The sequence below is a fragment of the Pyrgilauda ruficollis genome, unplaced genomic scaffold, assembly GCF_017590135.1.
Source record: "Pyrgilauda ruficollis isolate IOZ18807 unplaced genomic scaffold, ASM1759013v1 scaffold720, whole genome shotgun sequence".
Taxonomy (NCBI): domain Eukaryota; kingdom Metazoa; phylum Chordata; class Aves; order Passeriformes; family Passeridae; genus Pyrgilauda; species Pyrgilauda ruficollis.
The window spans coordinates 1-20,021 of record NW_024529045.1 but is presented as its reverse complement, the minus strand read 5'-3'; the positions used below and the strand labels follow the sequence as shown (position 1 = coordinate 20,021).

The following is a 20,021-nucleotide window of genomic DNA, read 5'->3' as shown; positions in this document are numbered from 1 at the left end:
AGGGTTTTTCTCCCCAAAACCCACCCCGGGGCCCGGAAGATAAAGGGAAAAAAAACCCAAAAATTGGATGTTTCTGCCCGGTTTCGAACCGGGGACCTTTCGCGTGTGAGGCGAACGTGATAACCGCTACACTACAGAAACCTGGGCGCTTTCACCTCCGGAAAGAATTTCCTGGGAATTAAAAAAAAAAAACAAAATGAAAATTTAAAAATAAAAAGCTTATTTTTCCTTTTACTGACAGTGTTGTCTACATCCCTTGGCCATTTTTTCCTTTTTTTTTTTTCCTTCCTTCCTTGCTTTTAGGGGTTTTTTTCCCCCAAAATCCACCCCGGGGCCGGGAAAATAAAAAAGGAAAAAACCCTAAAAATTGTTGTTTCTGCCCGGTTTCGAACCGGGGACCTTTCGCGTGTGAGGCGAACGTGATAACCACTACACTACAGAAACTCCCTATTTGAATCTTTTTGTGTCTTTTCTGGAATATCGGACACCCAAATTCCCTCTGGGGCTGCTCCCGAAAATCTCCAAACCCCGGGAGAAAAGCTTTTCATTCTCTTTATTGAAATTTTACAAGATTAAGATTCTTTTTATAAAAATATGAAATCATTAAAATTTGAACAATATCAATTTTAATAATATTAAATAAATATTAACTTTTAAGCGTTAGCTTTTATACCATTCATATTAATATTGAAATTTTAATAGCAAATCCTTTAAGTCACAAACATTGGGACCACCGGGTATTGGGGGCACCCCGAGGTTAAAAATTACGATTTTTGAAGAATTCAGCCGTTTTTTGGAATTTTTTTCCTGATCGGGAATCCGGCCCGCGCCATGGATCCTCACCACCAGGCCACCAGGGAGGACAATTTTAAGATAAATCCTATTGCTTAAACTAATTTTGCTATTTTTATTGAACGTATTTAATATTTTTTATTGCTCTCTCCTGTTTTTTATTGATTCCCTTATTATCTCGAATTATTACTTGGGGGGAAGATTTTTAAATTAATTTCCATTTCTCCATGATTTTTCCTCCGCTCCAGGAGCGAAGCGGCGTCCCGAGGCCGATGGGAAGAGCAGATTTGGGGCGATTTTAGCTGCTAAAAAATCGCCGAGAATGGTAAAATTTGGGGGGAACGCAACTCCCTGGTGGTCTAGTGGTTAGGATTCGGCGCTTTCACCGCCGCGGCCCGGGTTCGATTCCCGGTCAGGGAAAGCGGCTCCCTGGTGGTCTAGTGGCTAGGATTCGGCGCTTTCACCGCCGCGGCCCGGGTTCGATTCCCGGTCAGGGAAAGAATTTTCCGCTTTTTCCTTAAAAATCAAAGGGAATTCCGCAATTCCAGCCGGATTCTGGCGGATTTCCACAGGAAGAGCGGCAGTTCCAAATCCATGGAATGCTGAGGTGTTTGAGCTGTTCCTGCTCCCATCACTCTCACAAAATCTCTTCTCTCTTTTGGAGAAGTCGGCGTGTCCGCAGGGAAAATATTGATTTATAAATCAAAATAAACCGCTCCCGAGTTACAAACAAAGATTTTTATCACCGACAGATAACGGAGTAAAAATCAGTTCCGTCCTATAAATATGACTTTTTTTTTTTTTTTTAATTTTCTTTTGCCGGCACCAGATAACGGAGTAAAAAATTAAACAGTTTTCCCTTATAAATACACGTAATTTTATTTTTTTCTTTTCTTCTGCCGGCACCAGGTAATGGAATAAAAATTAAACAGTTTCGTCCTATAAATATGCCACTTTATTTTTTAATTTTAATTTAATCTTGTAATTTTAATTTAATTTTTAATTTTTTAACTTTTAATTTGAATTTGAATTTAGTTTAATTTAATTTAATTAATCTTTTTAATTTCAATTTAATCTTTTGCCGGCATCAGATAACAGAGTAAAAATTAAAGAGTTTCGTCCTATATATTTGCCATTTTATTTTTTAATTTTAATTTGATTTTTATTTTTTATCTTTTAATTTAAATTTAAATTTAATTAATCTTTTTAATTTAATTAATCTTTTTCATTTTAATTTTAATTTAATCATTCGCCGGCACCACATAACGGAGTAAAAATTAATCACTTTCGTCCTATAAAAACACGTTTTTTGGGCTTTTGCTTTTTTTCTTTAGCGGTGAAAGAATTAGGAGGTGTAAAAATGAAGGAAATGATTTAAAATTAAATTTTCGGGTGCTGTTTCTGCCCGGTTTCGAACCGGGGACCTTTCGCGTGTGAGGCGAACGTGATAACCACTACACTACAGAAACGCGCCACGTCCGCCACTCCGAACCTCCCGCCCTCTCCTATGTATTTGCCATTTTATTTTTTAATTTTAATTTGATTTTTATTTTTTATCTTTTAATTTAAATTTAAATTTAATTTAATTAATTTTTTTAATTGAATTAATCTTTTCAATTTCAATTAATCTTTTTCATTTTATTTTTAATTTAATCATTTGCCGGCACCAAATAACGGAGTAAAAATTAAACACTTTCGTCCTATAAAAACGCGTTTTTTGGGTTTTTGCTTTTTTTCTTTAGCGGTGAAGGAATTAGGAGGAATAAAAATGAAGGAAATTATTTAAAATTGAATTTTCGGGTGCTGTTTCTGCCCGGTTTCGAACCGGGGACCTTTCGCGTGTGAGGCGAACGTGATAACCACTACACTACAGAAACGCGCCACGTCCGCCGCTCCGAACCTGCCGCCCTCAAAACCATACAAAATAAACCAAAAAAAAAACCCCAAAAATTAAAAAAAAAATACAAAAAAAGCGCGTTTTTTCCCCAGAATTCCGCCAATCCTCAGGCGGCTCCGCCTCCCTCAGAGCCCGCGGGGATTTGTCCCAGCGGGGAAGATTTTAAGGGCGGGTTTTGACCGCGGAGGACGAATCGGCAGAAAATCAAAATTTGCCGGGCGGGAGAGGTTTTGTTTTCAGCCTTTTCCGCCCCAAAAGGAGCCGGCTGCTGAGGGATTGGGGGAAATGGGGGGGATTATTATAATTTATGTATCAAAGCTTCCTTGGAATGACCAAAGTTCCAGGAGCCCGGCTAGCTCAGTCGGTAGAGCATGAGACTCTTAATCTCAGGGTCGTGGGTTCGAGCCCCACGTTGGGCGCTCCAATTTTTACCTAAATCTGATCTTATTCTTCATTTATTATAATTTAAAAATTATTATGTTTTATATAAATTATTATATATTATTTTTATAATTTATTAGAATTCCTAAATTATTCTTATATTAAAGTTATTATTCTTCCCTAGATTTTTTTTTTTTTATTGCGCTTTTTAAGTTATCTCAGGTTTAATTATTTCATCCTTCTCCTTTTTTGAAATTATTGTTCCTTTTTCTAAATCCTTTTTGCTTTGTAAATTATTGTTCCTTTTTAGATATAACAATAATAATAGTAATAATAATAATAATAATAATAATAATAATAATATCATAATCGTTCCTTTTAAAATTATTATTTTTATTATGCAGGGTTTTCCTATTTTTATTCCCTGAGGATGACTGTTCCTTTCAGAAATCATTATTCCATTTTTAAATGTTTTTCCCCTCAATTACTATTTCTTTGTAAATCTTTTTTATTTTTTTTTTTTTACTTTTAACAACCCTTATTATTCCACCTTTTTGATAATTACCCTTAATTCGTATTTTTAAAGCCCTCACAAAACAATAGACAAAAAAAAAAAAAAAAAAAAAACCCACAAAAAGAAAATAACGAAACCTGATTTTAAATCCCCGATTTGCTCCGTTTTGCCCCAAATTTTCGCCGTCAGGATGGCCGAGTGGTCTAAGGCGCCAGACTCAAGGATTCTCCTTCCCTCGGGAATTCTGGTCTCCTCGTGGAGGCGTGGGTTCAAATCCCACTCCTGACAGGGCTGATTTTTGGGGAAATTAAAAAAAAAATCCCTTTTTCCTGCTGGGCTTTCCCTTTTTCAAATGATTATTTCTGGTTTTAAATTGTTACTTCCTTTTTTAAAATCATTATTCCCATTATTCAAAGTATTAATCTCTAAAAACTCCTTTTCCCTCTGTAAAATTGTTATTCCTTTTCCAATTATTATTCCTCTTTTTTGAAGTATTCATCCCCTTTTCTCAAATTATCATTCCTTTTATCACCTTATTTATTGCCTTATTATTATTTATTCCTTTCTCATTTTCCCCCTTTTCCATATTGGGGTTCTTTTAAAAAATCTTGTTCCCTTTCGAAATAATTACTGCCTGTAAACAATTCCTAATGCATAATAAACATTTTAACCCCTCAATAACCGCCATTATTTAATTTCAGTGCTCAGCTGAAATTATTTTAGCACAGCTGGTAAACGCCTTTAATATAAAAGTAACCGGAAAAAAAAAAATCAATTAGCATTATTGCTCGTTAATTTATTTATTTATTCATTGCTCAGGGGCAGCTGGAAGGGGGCGTCTCGTGGGAAGGGAAAGGCGTCAAAAAGAGGAGAAATCGGGTGTTTTGAGGGTTAGGAGATGTTTAAATATGAATAGATTTTTCCTTAAAAATGAAAATAAAGTGTCATTCCCTGACCGGGAATCGAACCCGGGCCGCGGCGGTGAGAGCGCCGAATCCTAACCACTAGACCACCAGGGAGCTGCGAAAAAGCGCTTATCTCCCGAAAAACGACCTAAAGAAAAGATTTTGGGGTTAAACCTGCTAAAAAAGGGTCTCTGGGCGTTTCCTCCCTTCTTTTCTCATCCTCAAAACGCCAAAGGCCTCCCCCGACCTCAAACCAGAATTTCTGTGACCCAGCTGCGGCTTCTCCTTGCAGGAAAATGGAGATGGTGGGAATGATGGAGAAATGATGCAGAAATTATGCAGAAATTATGCAGAAATTATGCAGAAATTATGCAGAAAATGATGGAGAAAATGATGGAGAAATGATGAAGAAATTATGCAGAAAAAAAGGAGAAATTATGGAGAAAATTATGGAGAAAATTATGCAGAAATTATGGAAAAATGATGGAGAAATTATGCAGAAATTATGGAGAAAATGATGGAGAAAATTATGCAGAAATTATGCAGAAAAAAAGGAGAAATTATGGAGAAAATGATGGAGAAAATTATGCAGAAATGATGGAAAAATGATGGAGAAATTATGCAGAAATTATGCAGAAAAAAAAGGAGAAATGATGGAGAAATGATGGAGAAATGATGGAAAAAAGGGAATTTTCCACCCGAACCCTCCAAGGATTCAGGTGGGAAATCCAGGGTCCCCGAGGGCCCCCCCTGGGGGGGCTCAGGGGCACAGCCTGAAGCGGCACCCCCTCCCCAGGCACAGCAGGGGCAGGACCCTCTCTCCCCCAAAGCTCGTGGCGGGGTACGCGAACATCGGCGCCCGGCTGCGCGCGTCCACGAACGCCACTCGCCCGCCCTCGTAGTCCAGGTAGACCCCGACCACCTCGGGGGCTTGGGGCAGGGCGATGGGCACGCTGGGCGACGCCAGGGCCTGGCACTGGCTCCCGCAGCGCCCCACGGCCCAGATCCCCAGCTCGGGCTTGACGCTGACCCGGCCTTTCCTGGCCACCGACTCCCTGGCCACGCCGACGGCCCACGCGGCGCCGCGGCCCACCCGCACCTCCCAGTAGTGGCGGCCGGAGGTGAAACCCTGCAGGCCCAGCACGCAGCGCGAGGAGTCGAAGCGTTTGGGGTGGTCGGGGACGGATCTGCGGGCGTCTTCCCAGCGGACGCGCTTGCCGTCCTCGGACAGGGCGAGCCGCGGGTGCGCCGTGTCGGGATCCAGCGTCAGGCTGACTGCGGGGCGAGGGGGGCTGTGGGTCTGGAGCCTCGAGAGGTTTGGGGTGGGGTTTGTCCCACCCTTGGCGTGGGGTTTGTCCCAGCTTTGCGTGGGGTTTTGTCCCAACTTTGGGGTGGGGTTTGTCCCAACTTTGGGGTTGGTTTTATTCCACCTTTGGGGTTGGGATTGTCCCACCATTGGAGTGTGGTTTATTCCACATTTGGGGTTGAGTTTGTTCCAACTTTGGGGTTGGGTTTGTCCCATCTTTGGGGTGGGATTTATTCCACATTTAGGGTTGGGTTTGTCCCACATTTGGAATTGGGTTTGGGTCAGGTTTGTTCCACCTTTGGGGTTGGTTTTATTCCACCTTTGGGGTGGGGTTTGTCCCATCTTTGGGGTGCAGTTTATTCCACATTTGGGGTTGGGATTGTCCCACATTTGGGGTTTGGGGCCAGGTTTGTCCCACATTTGGGGTCGGGTTTGTCCCACCTTCCCCCATCTGGGAGGCTCCAGGGGTGGTTTGTGGGACTGGGAGAGCAGAAAAGGGAAATTTGCAGAGAACTTTTTCCCTTTGAAAAGGGAAAATCGCAGAGAAATTCTGCAATCCAAAAGGGAAATTTGCAGAGAATTTTTTCCCTTTGAAAAGGGAAAATTGCAGAGAAATGTTTCCCTTTGAAAAGGGAAAATCTCAGAGAAATTCTGCAATCCAAAAGGGAAATTTGCAGAGAAATTTTTCCCTTTGAAAAGGGAAATTGGGATCAAGGGAAATCCCAGCAAAGGGAATTTGGCTCGGAGCAAACACGAGGCTCTGGAGTGCGGGGCTTTTGCTGGGTGTTCCACGGCTTTCCTTTCTGAAGCTGCCACGTGGAAATATCTGGGATTCTCGCCTTTGAGGGGTGATTTCCCAAGGTGACACGGTGCCACCCCCCGTCCCCGGCCCCTCCATACCTTGGAACTCCTTCAGCATCTCTTTGAGGGTGAATTTTTCCTGCGGCAGCCCCGTGGGTTCCTCTGCCCGCCCTGGTGGCGTCTCCTCGGGCTCGGGGGCGCTCTGCTCCTCCAGCCTGGAAAGCAGGAGAAGATTTTCTCCACAAAACCAGGGAATGGTGGCACTGGAGAGGCAGCTGGGCCCTGGGAAGGCCCCTCCCAACCCAAACCACCCCGAGTTTCCACGATTTTCCATTCCTCCCGGGTTTGGCATCTACAGGAGGTTTTTGGGATCTGCTCCTCATCAAGGGGATCCTGGAGAGCATTTCCTGGCTGAGGACTCCATGGGTAGTGAAAATTTTCTGCCAGTGGAAATCAGGGAACAAAAGCGACTTTCCTCGCCCACTTTCCTCCTTCCCACGCCCCCCGTCTGAAGGGGACACAAGCAGACCTGTTAAATCTGCAGGATTCCCTTGGAATTTACCCCTCTGAGCTGTCGGCTCCCCGTTTTTTGGCAGAGCTGATCCCTCCGGGGAGGTTTTCACGGGTCAGCGAGCAGCTCCAGCAGAGCTGGGGGCGCCTTTCCCCCCTCCCCAGCACCTGACCCTGGCCTCCAGCATCCTCACTGGACTTTTGCGCTGTCCCAGCCGTGTCCCTGTCACGGATTGCTGGGTTTTGGGGTCAGCAATGCAGGCGAGGAGGAGCCACACACCTGCTGAGGGTGTCGCTGCTGTCCTGCAGGGGAGAGGCAGACAGACAGACAGACAGACACGTCAGAGGTGGGGTGAAAAACCAGGGAGGGCTCTGGGGTGACCCTGGGGCGCTCCCCGGCCCGAAGGAGGGGTTCTGGATCTGCGGGAATTCGGGTGAGGTCGCGGCAGCCTTAACGAGCAGCTGGAGGGGCGTGGCCGCTGCTAATGAACGCCTCTGCTCATTTGAATATTTGAGTGTTTGAATATTTGACTGTTTGTTTGAATGTTTGGCTGTTTGAATGTTTGGCTGTTTAAATGTTTGGGTGTTTGAATGTTTGGGTGTTTGAATGTTTGGGTGTTTGAATGTTTGGCTCTTTAAATGTTTGTGTGTTTAAATATTTGGCTATTTGTTTGAATGTTTGGCTGTTTGTTTGAATGTTTGGGTGTCTGAACGTTTGGATATCTGAATATTTAGGCATTTGAATGTTTGGCTCTTTGAATGTTTGGATATCGGAATATTTCGTCATTGGAATGTTTGGATTTTTTGATGCTTGAATTTTTTGATATTTGAATTTTTTTTTCACATTTGACTATTTAATTATCGAACCAGGGCCGGGCTCGGATGGTGGCTTTGGTGGCAACCTCCAGACCAGGGGGAGCACCAGCGGTTTCCAGCTGTGGCCGGGGGAACCCAGCCATTTCTGGGGGGCTCCACTGGACAGGGGTGAACCCCAGTGGGGTGAACCCCAGCGAGCTGGGCCCTGGGGGTGACCCACGACATTCCAGTGCACAGCTGGGATGACTTATGAAGGGAATAATTACGGGGGAAAAATAGGATTTAAAAGGAGTTTTTCTATCTCCGGGCTGGACAGGGATTGGAGAAACAGCCCGGTGGAAGAGTCCCTGGGTTCTGGGTGCTCTGCCAGGCTCGTCCTGCCCAAACCTGGGATTTTCTTCGGGACTGATGCGTTTGGCCGCTCTGGGCTCTCACCTGCAGGAGCTCCCAGGGCGGCTGCCGGCACTTCTCCTCCAGCTCCTGGATCTGCTGGCCCAGGGCGGAGATCTGCTCCGAGAGCCTGCGGACGCTCTCCTCCCGCCTCCGCGCGATGTCCCGCTCCAGCTCGGCCAGCCGGGCCAGGAGGAGCCGCTCCCGCCCCGCCAGCAGCTCCCGCAGCTCCCGCACCTGCGAGCGCAGCCGCTGCCGCTCCGCCGCCACCCGCTCCTGCACGGGAACGGCCGTGAGGGGCTGCTCTCTCTCTCTCTCTCTCTCTTTCACTCTTTCACTCTTTCTTTCTTTCTCTTTCTCTTCTTTCTTTCTTTCTTTCCCCATTTCTAGGCGGGGATTGCTGGCAAAGCATTTTCCCCCTGCTCCGTAAACTTTGCACCCAAAAGGCTCCAGACCTTTGGACACGGGAAGGCGCAAAATAAACCCATAAAGAAGTTACCCCGTGACAGAGATCGGGGAAAAGGGAAAACCAGGCAAAAAAAAAAAAAAAAAAAAGACGCAACCGGGTAATTCCCGATTTCTCTCTATGGGCAGGGGGGATCTGGGGGCGTGCCCCACTTGTGAGCACCTGGAGGGAGGCAAAGACCCACAATAAACAGGAAAAACCCGGGTTTGGGTGGGATCCCTAAATCCACCGGGAGAAATTCCTCGCGGTGAGGGAGCGCCAGGCCCGGGTAGCCCAGGGACGAGCGAAGGGTCACTCACCAGCAAGTCCAAGCTTTTCCCTTCCTCCGCCGCCTTCATCCCCAGCATCTTTTCCCTCCTTTCCCTGAGGATCTGCGCCTGAGCCTGGAATTTCTCCTGAGCGGGGGAGAAGCGGCTGCTCGGCGCCTCTCCCTCCATCCGGCCATGCCGGGAGTGGGGGGAAAAGCGCAAAAAACTCCAGGACAACAACGCTCACCCGGCCTCGCCCTCCTCCCTCCCTCCTCCTCCTCCTCCTCCTCCGTCCGCAGGGCTCCCACCTTGCGCTCCTGCGCCGCCTCCTCGATGGGCACGGCGGCGTGCAGCCGGTGCCGCGGGGAGCGGCGGCACTCGCGGCACACGGGGCTCTGCTCCTCCTCGCAGAACAGCTTCAGAGCCTCGCCGTGCCTCCGGCACAGCGGCTCCGCGCCCGCGGCTCGCCCGCGGAGGCTCAGCCGCTGCGCCACGCGGATGATCGCGGCCAGCTCCGGGTTGGGTCTCAGGCTGCGCTCCGGGGCCGCCTCCCGGCACCGCGGGCACGGGAAGCTGTCCCGGGAGCTCCGCCAGCAGCGCTCGATGCACGGCCGGCAGAAGTTGTGGCCGCAGTGGATGGACACGGGCTCCTGGAAGAGGCCGAGGCACAGCGGGCAGGAGGCCGAGGCGCGGAGGCTCCCGGCGGGGCCGCGCTCGGCCATGGCCGGTACCGGGCCGGTTCCGCTTCCTGCCGGGGCTGCGGGGAAAGGCAGAGCGGGGCGGCCCCGCTGCTGAGAGCAGCCGGGCTCGGCGCCGGGCTGGCCGCGGGGTTGGTTGGCACCGCGTCTAATACCGGGTCTAATACCGGGCTTGGCACCGGGTCCAACACCGGGCTTGGCACCGGGTCCAACACCGGGCTTGGCACCGGGTTTGGCACCGGGTTTAATACCGGGCTTGGCACCGGGTCTAACACCGGGCTTGGCACCGGGTTTAATACCGGGTCTAGCACCGGCTTTGGTACCGGGTTGTTTGGCACCGGGTCTAATACCGGGTCTAACACCCGGTTTGGCACCGCGTTTAATACCGGGTTTGGCACCGGGTCTAACACTGGGTTTGGCACCGGGTCTAATACCGGGCTTGGTACTGGGTTTAATACCGGGCTTGGCACCGGGCTTGGAACCGGTTCTAACACCGATTTTGGCCCCGGTCTTGGAACCGTGTCTAACACCGATCTTGGCATCCGGTTTGGCACCGGGTTTAATACCGGGTCTAGCACCGGGTTTGGCACCGGGTCTAATACCGAGTCTAATACCAAGCTTGGAACCGGCTTGTTTGGCACCGGGTCTAATACCGGGCTTGGTACCGAGTTAATACCGGGCTTGGTACCGGGCTTCCTCCTCCTCCTCCTCCTCCGTCCGCAGGGCTCCCACCTTGCGCTCCTGCGCCGCCTCCTCGATGGGCACGGCGGCGTGCAGCCGGTGCCGCGGGGAGCGGCGGCACTCGCGGCACACGGGGCTCTGCTCCTCCTCGCAGAACAGCTTCAGAGCCTCGCCGTGCCTCCGGCACAGCGGCTCCGCGCCCGCGGCTCGCCCGCGGAGGCTCAGCCGCTGCGCCACGCGGATGATCGCGGCCAGCTCCGGGTTGGGTCTCAGGCTGCGCTCCGGGGCCGCCTCCCGGCACCGCGGGCACGGGAAGCTGTCCCGGGAGCTCCGCCAGCAGCGCTCGATGCACGGCCGGCAGAAGTTGTGGCCGCAGTGGATGGACACGGGCTCCTGGAAGAGGCCGAGGCACAGCGGGCAGGAGGCCGAGGCGCGGAGGCTCCCGGCGGGGCCGCGCTCGGCCATGGCCGGTACCGGGCCGGTTCCGCTTCCTGCCGGGGCTGCGGGGAAAGGCAGAGCGGGGCGGCCCCGCTGCTGAGAGCAGCCGGGCTCGGCGCCGGGCTGGCCGCGGGGTTGGTTGGCACCGCGTCTAATACCGGGTCTAATACCGGGCTTGGCACCGGGTCCAACACCGGGCTTGGCACCGGGTCCAACACCGGGCTTGGCACCGGGTTTGGCACCGGGTTTAATACCGGGCTTGGCACCGGGTCTAACACCGGGCTTGGCACCGGGTCTAATACCGGGTCTAGCACCGGGTTTGGCACCGGGTCTAATACCGGGTCTAGCACCGGGTTTGGCACCGGGTCTAGCATCGGGTTTGGCACCGGCTCTAGCACCGGGCTTGGTACTGACTTGTTTGGCACCGGGTCTAATACCGGGTCTAACACCCGGTTTGGCACCGGGTTTAATACCGGGTTTGGCACCGGGTCTAATACCGGGCTTGGCACAGGGTTTAATACCGGGTCTAGCACCGGGTTTGGCACCGGGCGGGCGGGCCGCGGGGTTGGTTGGCACCGCGTCTAATACGGGGTCTAATACCGGGCTTGGCACCGGGTTTAATACCGGGCTTGGCACCGGGTCTAACACCGGGCTTGGCACCGGGTTTAATACCGGGTCTAGCACCGGCTTTGGTACCGGGTTGTTTGGCACCGGGTCTAATACCGGGTCTAACACCGGGCTTGGCACCGGGTTTAATACCGGGTCTAGCACCGGCTTTGGTACCGGGTTGTTTGGCACCGGGTCTAATACCGGGTCTAACACCCGGTTTGGCACCGCGTTTAATACCGGGTTTGGCACCGGGTCTAACACTGGGTTTGGCACCGGGTCTAATACCGGGCTTGGCACAGGGTTTAATACCGGGTCTAGCACCGGGTTTGGCACCGGGTTTGGCACCGGGTCTAATACCGGGCTTGGCACAGGGTTTAATACCGGGCACCGGGTCTAACACCGGGCTTGGCACCGGGTTTAATACCGGGTCTAGCACCGGCTTTGGTACCGGGTTGTTTGGCACCGGGTCTAATACCGGGTCTAACACCCGGTTTGGCACCGCGTTTAATACCGGGTTTGGCACCGGGTCTAACACTGGGTTTGGCACCGGGTCTAATACCGGGCTTGGTACTGGGTTTAATACCGGGCTTGGCACCGGGCTTGGAACCGGTTCTAACACCGATTTTGGCCCCGGTCTTGGAACCGTGTCTAACACCGATCTTGGCATCCGGTTTGGCACCGGGTTTAATACCGGGTCTAGCACCGGGTTTGGCACCGGGTCTAATACCGAGTCTAATACCAAGCTTGGAACCGGCTTGTTTGGCACCGGGTCTAATACCGGGTCTAGCACCGGGTTTGGCACCGGGTCTAATACCAGGCTTGGTACCGAGTTAATACCGGGCTTGGTACCGGGCTTAGCACCGGGTTTAATACCGGGTCGAACAGGAGATTTAACACCGGGTCTAATACCGGGCTTGGTACCGAGTTAATACCGGGCTTGGCACCGGACTGCAGCCCAGCCGAGCCGGACAGGGACAGAGAATCCCCCTCCCCACCAGGCTCGCAGGGGCGGCAAGGAGATCAAACGGAAATTAAAGTTCCTTCGTCACTCACCGCCTTGGTTGGAATCCGCCTGCAGCTCCTCTTTTCCTCCCTTCTGCCCCAAAAATCAGCCAGGGAGAGCGCGAGGCTGCCCCGAGCCTCCCCTTGAGGTCTGAACCAGGAACCAGCCTGCTTCCGCTGCTTTCCGCTGATTTATTTCGCATTTATTCATTAATAAATTTAATTTAATGTATTGATTCACTCCTAATTTATCAATTGAAGGGGGACGGAGCTTGGAGTAATTTTTGGCTCATCCTTTGCTGCTCATTCCTCCTCCCGACCCTTCATTCCTAAATTCCCCCCTCCAGCACCCCCACCCGTCCGCGCGGCTTTATTCAAAATTTATTAAAAAATACTTTTATTGTTCCTTTCACTTCTCCTTTTGCACAGGAAATCGCTGCTCTCACGGCTCGGGGCTGAGCCGCTCACCACAGACTTTCCTATTTTTAACTTTCCTTTTTTCACAAGAGCCCCCCTGGACCTCCAGCGTGACTCCGGAGCCCTCGGAACTCGCTGAAATTATTTTTTTTTTTCTCTTTTTTATTTTGAGGAAATCGGTCAACAACTCACCCGCCGTTAATTCTCTGCCGGAGTTTTTTGGGGGTTTCGGGTTTTCCGGCTCTCGGAACACTCAGACTGAAACCTGGGGGGCGGCTTCGTGCTCAAAACACCTTTTTTTTTTTTTTTCTTTTTTTTTTTTTTTTTTTTTTTTTTTTGGTTAATCTGGGGCTAAGGTTGATTTATCGGGGGGTGAGACGTGCAAAAAATCGAGAGGGATCAGGATCCCTTTTCCAAACGATTTCCCTCCCTGATTTTCCGGGTGTAATCACCGGAATTCTCCCCTGCCGTGGGCTCAAGAGGGAGCAGGAGGCTCGGGTTTCACAGACAAGGAGAGATTTGCTCAGCGCCAGAGGAAAGGAAAATCATTAATCCAAGGTTTTCGGCAGGATTTTGCTCAGTTGTTTCGAGGCGCAGAGAGATCCAGGGGCTGGGAGCAACCTGCCTCCTTTTCTCACCTTTCCAGGGAAAAATATAAAAAAAAAAACCTCAATAAAAATCTCTTAAAACCTAAATTTAAATTCTAAAAAAATCCAAGGAGAGGGGTGGGAGGTTCTAGCCTGGAGGGTGCGCAGGGACCCATCCATCAGAGCCCGGGGAAATCCTTCGGCGATCAGCCAAAATTGGGGAATTTTTCCTGATTTCCACCAGTTGGGAGCGGCCGTCCCAACCCCTGCTCCTCGCCGGGCTGCGCATCCCAGGAATCCCACTGGGACCAAGACTTTGCGCCCAGCCGGGAGGGTTTTGCCCACCTCCCGCCCCTCTCCATCCTCATCCTCGCGGGGGCAGGAAGGCGACGCCTCCCTCGCTGCGCGGCCAAAACGAAAGCGGCGGCTCCGGGCGCTCCATGGAGGCGCTGCCGGGCTCGGCGCGCTGCCCCGTCTGCCTGGAATATTTCCGCGAGCCCGTGTCCATCCACTGCGGCCACCACTTCTGCCGGAGGTGCATCGAGCGCTGCTGGGAGTGGCCCACGGCCCGCTTCGCCTGCCCGCGCTGCCGGGACGCGGCGCCGGTGCGGAGCCTCCGCCCGAGCCCGGAGCTGGAGCGGCTGCTGGAGATCGCCCGGCGGCTGAGCCGCGGGGAAGCGCTGGCAGCCGGCGAGGAAGAGGAGGAGGAAGGGTGCCAGAAGCACCGGGAGCCGCTGGAGGTTTTCTGCAAGGAGGACGGGGCTCTGCTGTGCGCGATCTGCCGCGAGTCCCGGGCGCACCGGGCCCACACCGTGCTGCCGGTGCCCGAGGCGGTGCGGGAGTGCAAGGTGAAGGAGGCGCTTTCCATCCTTCTTCCGCCAGGGAAAAGGCTGCGCCAGGTGGAAATGTCCCCCCGGGTTCGCCCACGCAGCCCCCAGACCCTTTAAGGGAGCAGGACACGCTCGGGGGCTTCGTTCTCCGCCGAGCCCAGAGGGGTCGGGGGGCTTCGTTCTCCGCCGAGCAGGGAGGGGCCGGGGGGCTTCGTTCTCCGCCGAGCAGGGAGGGGCCGGGGGGCTTCGTTCTCCGCCGAGCAGGGAGGGGCCGGGGGGCTTCGTTCTCCGCCGAGCAGGGAGGGGCCGGGGGGCTTCGTTCTCCGCCGAGCAGGGAGGGGCCGGGGGGCTTCGTTCTCCGCCGAGCAGGGAGGGGCCGGGGGGCTTCGTTCTCCGCCGAGCCCAGAGGGGTCGGGGGGCTTCGTTGTCCACCGAGCCCAGAGGGGTCTGGGTCTTCATCCCCCTCCTCCTCCTCCCTGCCGCGGAGTTCCAGCTCCAGCGCCCAGCGGACAATGCCAGTCCCTAAATCAGCAGGAATGTGGGGGAAAAAAAAAAAAAAAAAGAAAAAAAGAAAAAAAAACCCAAAAAAAAAACCACCAAAAAAAAGCGGGACGGTTTTCCTGGAGCGGGAGGAAAACGGAGCTGCCCGCGCTCCAGCGCCCTGCCCAGAGCGAGGTTTTGAAGCCGTTCCCATCTCGGGAAAAAATCGGGATTTTTTTTATCTTTCCCTCCCTCAGGAGCAAATCCAGGCTGGGCTGCAAAGCCTGAAGGACGGCAGAGACAAACTCCTGGAGTTCCGGGAGGCTGAAATGAGGAGAAACTTGGAGTGTTTGGTAAACGCTGCGGAGCAGAGCGGGGGCAGCGCGCGTCCCCCGGTGGGTTTAGAGGGGCGGGGGTCTCTCTGCAGGGAGCGGCTTTGACTCCCCCTCCCCTCCCCGCGTGTCCCACCCGCAGGAGAAGACCGAGGCCGAGCGGCAGCGGATTCTGTCCCAGTTCCAGGGGCTGCGCCTCGCCCTGGAGGAGCTTTGCTGTCACCTCCTGGCCCGCCTGGGGCGCCTGGAGAGCCGCATGGGGAAGGTGCAGGAGGAAAACCTGACGCGCCTGACCCAGGAGATCTCCCGGCTGGACAGCCGCGTCCAGGAGCTGGAGGAGAAGTGCCAGCAGCCAGCCAGGACCTTCCTGCAGGTGACAAGGGACGGCGACACGGAGCCCGCGGCTCCGGAGGGGCTTTGGAGCAACCCAGCGCAGCGGGGTGGTGAAACGAGGGGGTCTCTGGGGGTCCCTTCGGCCCAAACCATCCGCAGCCCGGCGCCTCAGAGGTTTTGCCGCTGCTTGGGCTGGGAAATCTCGTCAGTGTCAGCGTTTCCGTGGTTCTGAGTGATTCACAGGGTCCCTTCTGTCCCCTCCAGGACATCGGCAGCACCTTGAGCAGGTACGGACGGGGCTTCCCGAGCTCCTCCTCCCGCCTTTGGCCTCATTTAGACACCGAAATATTTGGGTTTTTGCGGCCAAATCCATCCTTCCTTCCTTCCTTCCTTTCTTTCTTTTTCTCTCTTTCTCTCTTTCTTTCTTTCTTGCTTTCTTTCTTTCTTGCTTTCTTTCTTTCTTGCTTTCTTTCTTTCTTGCTTTCTTTCTTTCTTGCTTTCTTTCTTTCTTGCTTTCTTTCTTTCTTGCTTTCTTTCTTTCTTGCTTTCTTTCTTTCTTGCTTTCTTTCTTTCTTGCTTTCTTTCTTTCTTGCTTTCTTTCTTTCTTGCTTTCTTTCTTTCTTGCTTTCTTTCTTTCTTGCTTTCTTTCTTTCTTGCTTTCTTTCTTTCTTGCTTTCTTTCTTTCTTGCTTTCTTTCTTTCTTGCTTTCTTTCTTTCTTGCTTTCTTTCTTTCTTGCTTTCTTTCTTTCTTGCTTTCTTTCTTTCTTGCTTTCTTTCTTTCTTGCTTTCTTTCTTTCTTGCTTTCTTTCTTTCTTGCTTTCTTTCTTTCTTGCTTTCTTTCTTTCTTGCTTTCTTTCTTTCTTGCTTTCTTTCTTTCTTGCTTTCTTTCTTTCTTGCTTTCTTTCTTTCTTGCTTTCTTTCTTTCTTGCTTTCTTTCTTTCTTGCTTTCTTTCTTTCTTGCTTTCTTTCTTTCTTGCTTTCTTTCTTTCTTGCTTTCTTTCTTTCTTGCTTTCTTTCTTTCTTGCTTTCTTTCTTTCTTGCTTTCTTTCTTTCTTGCTTTCTTTCTTTCTTGCTTTCTTTCTTTCTTGCTTTCTTTCTTTCTTGCTTTCTTTCTTTCTTGCTTTCTTTCTTTCTTGCTTTCTTTCTTTCTTGCTTTCTTTCTTTCTTGCTTTCTTTCTTTCTTGCTTTCTTTCTTTCTTGCTTTCTTTCTTTCTTGCTTTCTTTCTTTCTTGCTTTCTTTCTTTCTTGCTTTCTTTCTTTCTTGCTTTCTTTCTTTCTTGCTTTCTTTCTTTCTTGCTTTCTTTCTTTCTTGCTTTCTTTCTTTCTTGCTTTCTTTCTTTCTTGCTTTCTTTCTTTCTTGCTTTCTTTCTTTCTTGCTTTCTTTCTTTCTTGCTTTCTTTCTTTCTTGCTTTCTTTCTTTCTTGCTTTCTTTCTTTCTTGCTTTCTTTCTTTCTTGCTTTCTTTCTTTCTTGCTTTCTTTCTTTCTTGCTTTCTTTCTTTCTTGCTTTCTTTCTTTCTTTCCTTCCTCCCTTCCTTCCTTCCCCAGCCTGGCAGAGGAAAACCTCCAGCTGCCCCCGTCGCCCCTTCCGGAGCTGGAAGAGAAAATTCATCGCTTCAGGGAGGAAAATCTTCTCCTGGGGGAGACGCTGAGGAGCGTCCGAGGTATTGGGGCAGGCTGGGAGAGGAAGAGATTAATTTTATTTGCTTTATTGTACGCAAAAATGGCATTTATTACGTGTTTGTTACATAATTATCACGCGCACGTGCAGGCATAAATTGTGTTTATTTACAGCACGTGATGTGTCTTACTGCAATTATTTTAACTGCAATTGATTTTTTTAAATTAATTAATTTTAAAATGAATTAATTTTTGAGTGCCATTTGTCATTCTCAGCGTGCCGGAACGGCCTCCCCACATTCCCGTTCCCACTTTTCCCTGCATTTTTTATCACTCCTTTTTCCCCCTTTTTTTTTTTTCAGACATCCTGGCCTTCGAGCTGCCGGAGAAAAGTGAGAGCTGGGATGGGGGAAAATTATGGAAAATGGGGGAAAATGACGGGAAATGGGGGGAAACGATGGGAAATGGGGGGAAAATGGGGAAAATTATGGGAAATGGGGGGAAAATGATTGGAAATGGGGGAAATTACGGGAAATTGGGAAAAACTGGGAAATGGGAGGAAAACGATGGGAAATGGGGGGAAAATGATGGGAAGTGGGGGAAAATGATTGGAAATGGGGTGAAAACGATGGGAAATGGGGGGAAAATGATGGGAAAGGGGGGGAAATTATGGGAAAAGGGGGGAAAATTATGGGAAATGAGGGAAATTATGGGAAATGGGGGAAAGCGATGGGAAATGGGGGGAAATGATGGGAAAAGGGGGGAAATGATGGGAAGTGGGGGAAAAATGATGGGAAAGGGGGGGAAATTTTGGGAAATGAGGGAAATTATGGGAAATGGGGGAAAATGATGGAAAATTAGGGGAAAATGATGGGAAATTGAGGGAGAATGATGGAAAATGGAGGGAAATTATGGGAAATGGGGGAAAGCGATGGGAAATGGATAAAAACGATGGGAAATAGGGTGAAAAGCCCCCCGGGGGGTGGGAGCCGGGGGATCCTCCTCACCCCGCCGGACCCGGGGAGGACGCTCGGAATTCCCTGCGGGAATCCCCTCTGGCGCAGTGACGGTGACGCTGGACCCCAGCACGGCCCACCCCCAGCTTCGGGTGGCGCCCGACGGCGGCAGCGTCATCTGGGAGAGCGCCCAGAACCTTCCAGAACCCGGAGCGGAGCCCGAAAGCGAGCCCGGCACCGACCCCTCCGTGCTGGGCTGCCAGGGCGTCGCGGCCGGGCGGCGCTGCTGGGACGTGCAGGTGTCCCCCGAGGGGTCCTGGGCGCTGGGGGTGGCCAGGGAGACCCCCGGCAGCCGGGCAGAGACCCCCGGCAGCGGGGCAGAGACCCCCGGCAGCGGGGCAGAGACCCCCGGGAGCAGGGCAGAGCCCCCCGAGTGGGAGCTGTGGTCCATGGGGCTCTGCCAGGGCCAGTTCTGGGCTCTCTCCTCCCTGGAGCGCATCCCGCTCTCTTCCAGCCGGGCTCCGGGCAGGGTGAGGGTGGCGCTGGACTACGACGGGGGCCGCGTGGCTTTTTTCGACGCCGACAAGAGGAGCCTGATGTTCGCCTTCCCCGCCGCCTCCTTCGGGGGGCAGAGGGTGCGCCCCTGGTTCCTGGTGTGGGGAGAGGGCGCCCGGCTCGCGCTGTGCCCCTGAGCTTCCCCAAATCCCGGCTTTTGTCGCCATTCCCGGCTCTCCCCAGGGATCCCTGCGCTCTGCCGGAGCCTCTCCCCAATCCCGAGCGTCCCTCGGGGTCGCTGTCCCCGGCTGTCACCCCCGAAACGCGGCGGCTGAAAAGGGAGCTGAGTCTGTCCCACCCCGTCCTGCCCCACCCCAAGCGCATTTCTCTCCTCTCCGCTGGCTCTGCTTGAAGTAAAAATTTTTAATTAATTTAATTAAATTTTTTTAAATTTAAAAAAGGCACTTTTAATTTTGGATTTTAATGTTTATAGGTTTCTAAAAGTGACGGCGCCACCTCTCCAACGCCACCGGGGGAAAAAAAAATTCTATTAAATTTCTCTTTTTTTCACAAAAGAAGACAAAAACAATGAACAAAAGAAGACGCAAAAAAATTAATTATTCACACAGAGCGCGTGAGAAAGTTGGCTGCAAAAAATATAAAAAGAAAAGAGATGAAAAGGGAAAAAAAATGGAAGGAAAGGAAAGGGAAAAAAGAGATGAAAAGGGAAAAAAAGAGAAGAAAAGGGAAGAAATGGGGAAAAAAGAGATGAAAAGGGAAAAAAAGAGAAGAAAAGGGAAAAAAGGGGAAAACAAGAGATGAAAAGGGAAGAAAAGGGGAAAAAGAGACAAAAAGGGGAAAAAAGGGGAAAAAGGAGACGAAAAGGGGAGAAAAGGGGAGAAAAGAGAAGAAAAGGGGGAGAAAAGGGAAGAAATGGGGAAAAAAGAGAAGAAAATGGAAGAAATGGGGAAAAGAAGAGATGAAAAGGGGAAAAAAGGGGAAACAAGATATGAAAAGGGAAGGAAATGGAATAAAAGGGGAAAAAATAGATGAAAAGGGAAGAAAAGGGAGAAAAAAGGGAAGGAAAGGGGAAAAAAAGGGGAAAAAAGAGATGAAAAGGGAAAAAAAGGGGAAAAGGAGACGAAAAGGGAAGAAAAGGGGAGAAAAGGGAAGGAAAGGGAAAAAAGGGAGAAGAAAAGGGGAAAAAAGAGATGAAAAGGGAAGAAAAGGGGAAAAAAAAGAGAAGAAAAGGGAAAAAATAGATGAAAAGGGGAAAAAAGGGGAAAACAAGAGATGAGAAGGGAAGGAAAGTTGGGGAAAGAGATGAAAAGGGAAAACAAGAGAAGAAAAGGGAGAAAAAGGGAAAAAAACGGGAAGTGTTTCTGCCCGGTTTCGAACCGGGGACCTTTCGCGTGTGAGGCGAACGTGATAACCGCTACACTACAGAAACCCGAGCGCGCCCCGCGCCGCGCCGCGGGCTGAGCGGAGCGGCGGGGAAAGGGAGAGAGTTTGGGGGAAA

General features: G+C 50.9%; 3 protein-coding genes and 10 non-coding genes across 16 annotated transcripts; 5 read left to right on the top strand and 8 right to left on the bottom strand.

The window, feature by feature from the left end:
- Positions 1-68: 68 nt before the first annotated feature.
- Positions 69-141, bottom strand: TRNAV-CAC. Its single transcript has one exon. It is a non-coding gene; the product is annotated as a tRNA-Val (tRNA).
- A 230-nt stretch (positions 142-371) lies between these two features.
- Positions 372-444, bottom strand: TRNAV-CAC. The gene has a single exon. It is a non-coding gene; the product is annotated as a tRNA-Val (tRNA).
- Positions 445-1,140: 696 nt separating this feature from the next.
- On the top strand, positions 1,141-1,212 carry TRNAE-UUC. The gene has a single exon. It is a non-coding gene; the product is annotated as a tRNA-Glu (tRNA).
- Positions 1,213-1,218: 6 nt separating this feature from the next.
- Positions 1,219-1,290, top strand: TRNAE-UUC. The gene has a single exon. It is a non-coding gene; the product is annotated as a tRNA-Glu (tRNA).
- Positions 1,291-2,188: 898 nt separating this feature from the next.
- TRNAV-CAC lies at positions 2,189-2,261 on the bottom strand. Its single transcript has one exon. It is a non-coding gene; the product is annotated as a tRNA-Val (tRNA).
- Positions 2,262-2,596: 335 nt separating this feature from the next.
- On the bottom strand, positions 2,597-2,669 carry TRNAV-CAC. The gene has a single exon. It is a non-coding gene; the product is annotated as a tRNA-Val (tRNA).
- Positions 2,670-3,035: 366 nt separating this feature from the next.
- TRNAK-CUU lies at positions 3,036-3,108 on the top strand. The gene has a single exon. It is a non-coding gene; the product is annotated as a tRNA-Lys (tRNA).
- A 660-nt stretch (positions 3,109-3,768) lies between these two features.
- Positions 3,769-3,872, top strand: TRNAL-CAA. The gene is made up of 2 exons: positions 3,769-3,806; positions 3,827-3,872. It is a non-coding gene; the product is annotated as a tRNA-Leu (tRNA).
- A 659-nt stretch (positions 3,873-4,531) lies between these two features.
- TRNAE-CUC lies at positions 4,532-4,603 on the bottom strand. Its single transcript has one exon. It is a non-coding gene; the product is annotated as a tRNA-Glu (tRNA).
- Positions 4,604-5,213: 610 nt separating this feature from the next.
- Positions 5,214-9,843, bottom strand: LOC121363499 (E3 ubiquitin-protein ligase TRIM39-like). Its single transcript, XM_041485913.1, has 6 exons — positions 9,335-9,843; positions 9,078-9,173; positions 8,358-8,588; positions 7,387-7,409; positions 6,696-6,811; positions 5,214-5,764 (listed from the first exon to the last, which is right to left on the bottom strand). Exons 1-6 carry the CDS (start codon positions 9,746-9,748, stop codon positions 5,250-5,252), a joined length of 1,395 nt encoding a protein of 464 aa, XP_041341847.1. The 5' UTR covers positions 9,749-9,843; the 3' UTR covers positions 5,214-5,249.
- Positions 9,844-10,393: 550 nt separating this feature from the next.
- On the bottom strand, positions 10,394-10,965 carry LOC121363500 (E3 ubiquitin-protein ligase TRIM41-like). The gene has a single exon (XM_041485914.1). The coding sequence runs from the start codon at positions 10,868-10,870 to the stop codon at positions 10,394-10,396; it is 477 nt and encodes a 158-aa protein (XP_041341848.1). The 5' UTR covers positions 10,871-10,965.
- A 2,853-nt stretch (positions 10,966-13,818) lies between these two features.
- Positions 13,819-18,883, top strand: LOC121363498 (E3 ubiquitin-protein ligase TRIM7-like). Of its 4 annotated transcripts, XR_005956711.1 has the most exons (8): positions 13,819-14,306; positions 15,026-15,163; positions 15,243-15,473; positions 15,698-15,720; positions 16,980-17,095; positions 17,414-17,443; positions 18,138-18,642; positions 18,746-18,852. XR_005956711.1 is itself a non-coding variant. In XM_041485912.1 (7 exons), exons 1-7 carry the CDS (start codon positions 13,899-13,901, stop codon positions 18,697-18,699), a joined length of 1,488 nt encoding a protein of 495 aa, XP_041341846.1. In that variant the 5' UTR covers positions 13,819-13,898; the 3' UTR covers positions 18,700-18,883. The 4 variants fall into 4 exon arrangements, 3 of the variants coding, with proteins under 3 accessions (XP_041341846.1, XP_041341844.1, XP_041341845.1); XM_041485912.1 differs by having other exon boundaries at positions 15,026-15,121; positions 18,116-18,883; XM_041485910.1 differs by having other exon boundaries at positions 18,116-18,883.
- A 996-nt stretch (positions 18,884-19,879) lies between these two features.
- TRNAV-CAC lies at positions 19,880-19,952 on the bottom strand. Its single transcript has one exon. It is a non-coding gene; the product is annotated as a tRNA-Val (tRNA).
- Between the last annotated feature and the right edge of the window lie 69 nt (positions 19,953-20,021).

Excerpts from the sequence above, each read along its gene's own strand:
- LOC121363499 (XM_041485913.1), bottom strand. The coding sequence starts at position 9,748 with ATGGCCGAGCGCGGCCCCGCCGGGAGCCTCCGCGCCTCGGCCTCCTGC. Across the intron at positions 9,174-9,334 it reads AGGCGGCGCAGGAGCGCAAG|GAGAAATTCCAGGCTCAGGC; the intron begins GTGGGAGCCCTG and ends TCCCCCGCTCAG. Across the intron at positions 7,410-8,357 it reads CGCCCTGGGAGCTCCTGCAG|GACAGCAGCGACACCCTCAG; the intron begins GTGAGAGCCCAG and ends TCTCCCCTGCAG.
- LOC121363500 (XM_041485914.1), bottom strand. The coding sequence starts at position 10,870 with ATGGCCGAGCGCGGCCCCGCCGGGAGCCTCCGCGCCTCGGCCTCCTGC.
- LOC121363498 (XM_041485910.1), top strand. The coding sequence starts at position 13,899 with ATGGAGGCGCTGCCGGGCTCGGCGCGCTGCCCCGTCTGCCTGGAATAT. Across the intron at positions 14,307-15,025 it reads AGGCGGTGCGGGAGTGCAAG|GAGCAAATCCAGGCTGGGCT; the intron begins GTGAAGGAGGCG and ends TCCCTCCCTCAG. Across the intron at positions 15,474-15,697 it reads CAGCCAGGACCTTCCTGCAG|GACATCGGCAGCACCTTGAG; the intron begins GTGACAAGGGAC and ends TGTCCCCTCCAG.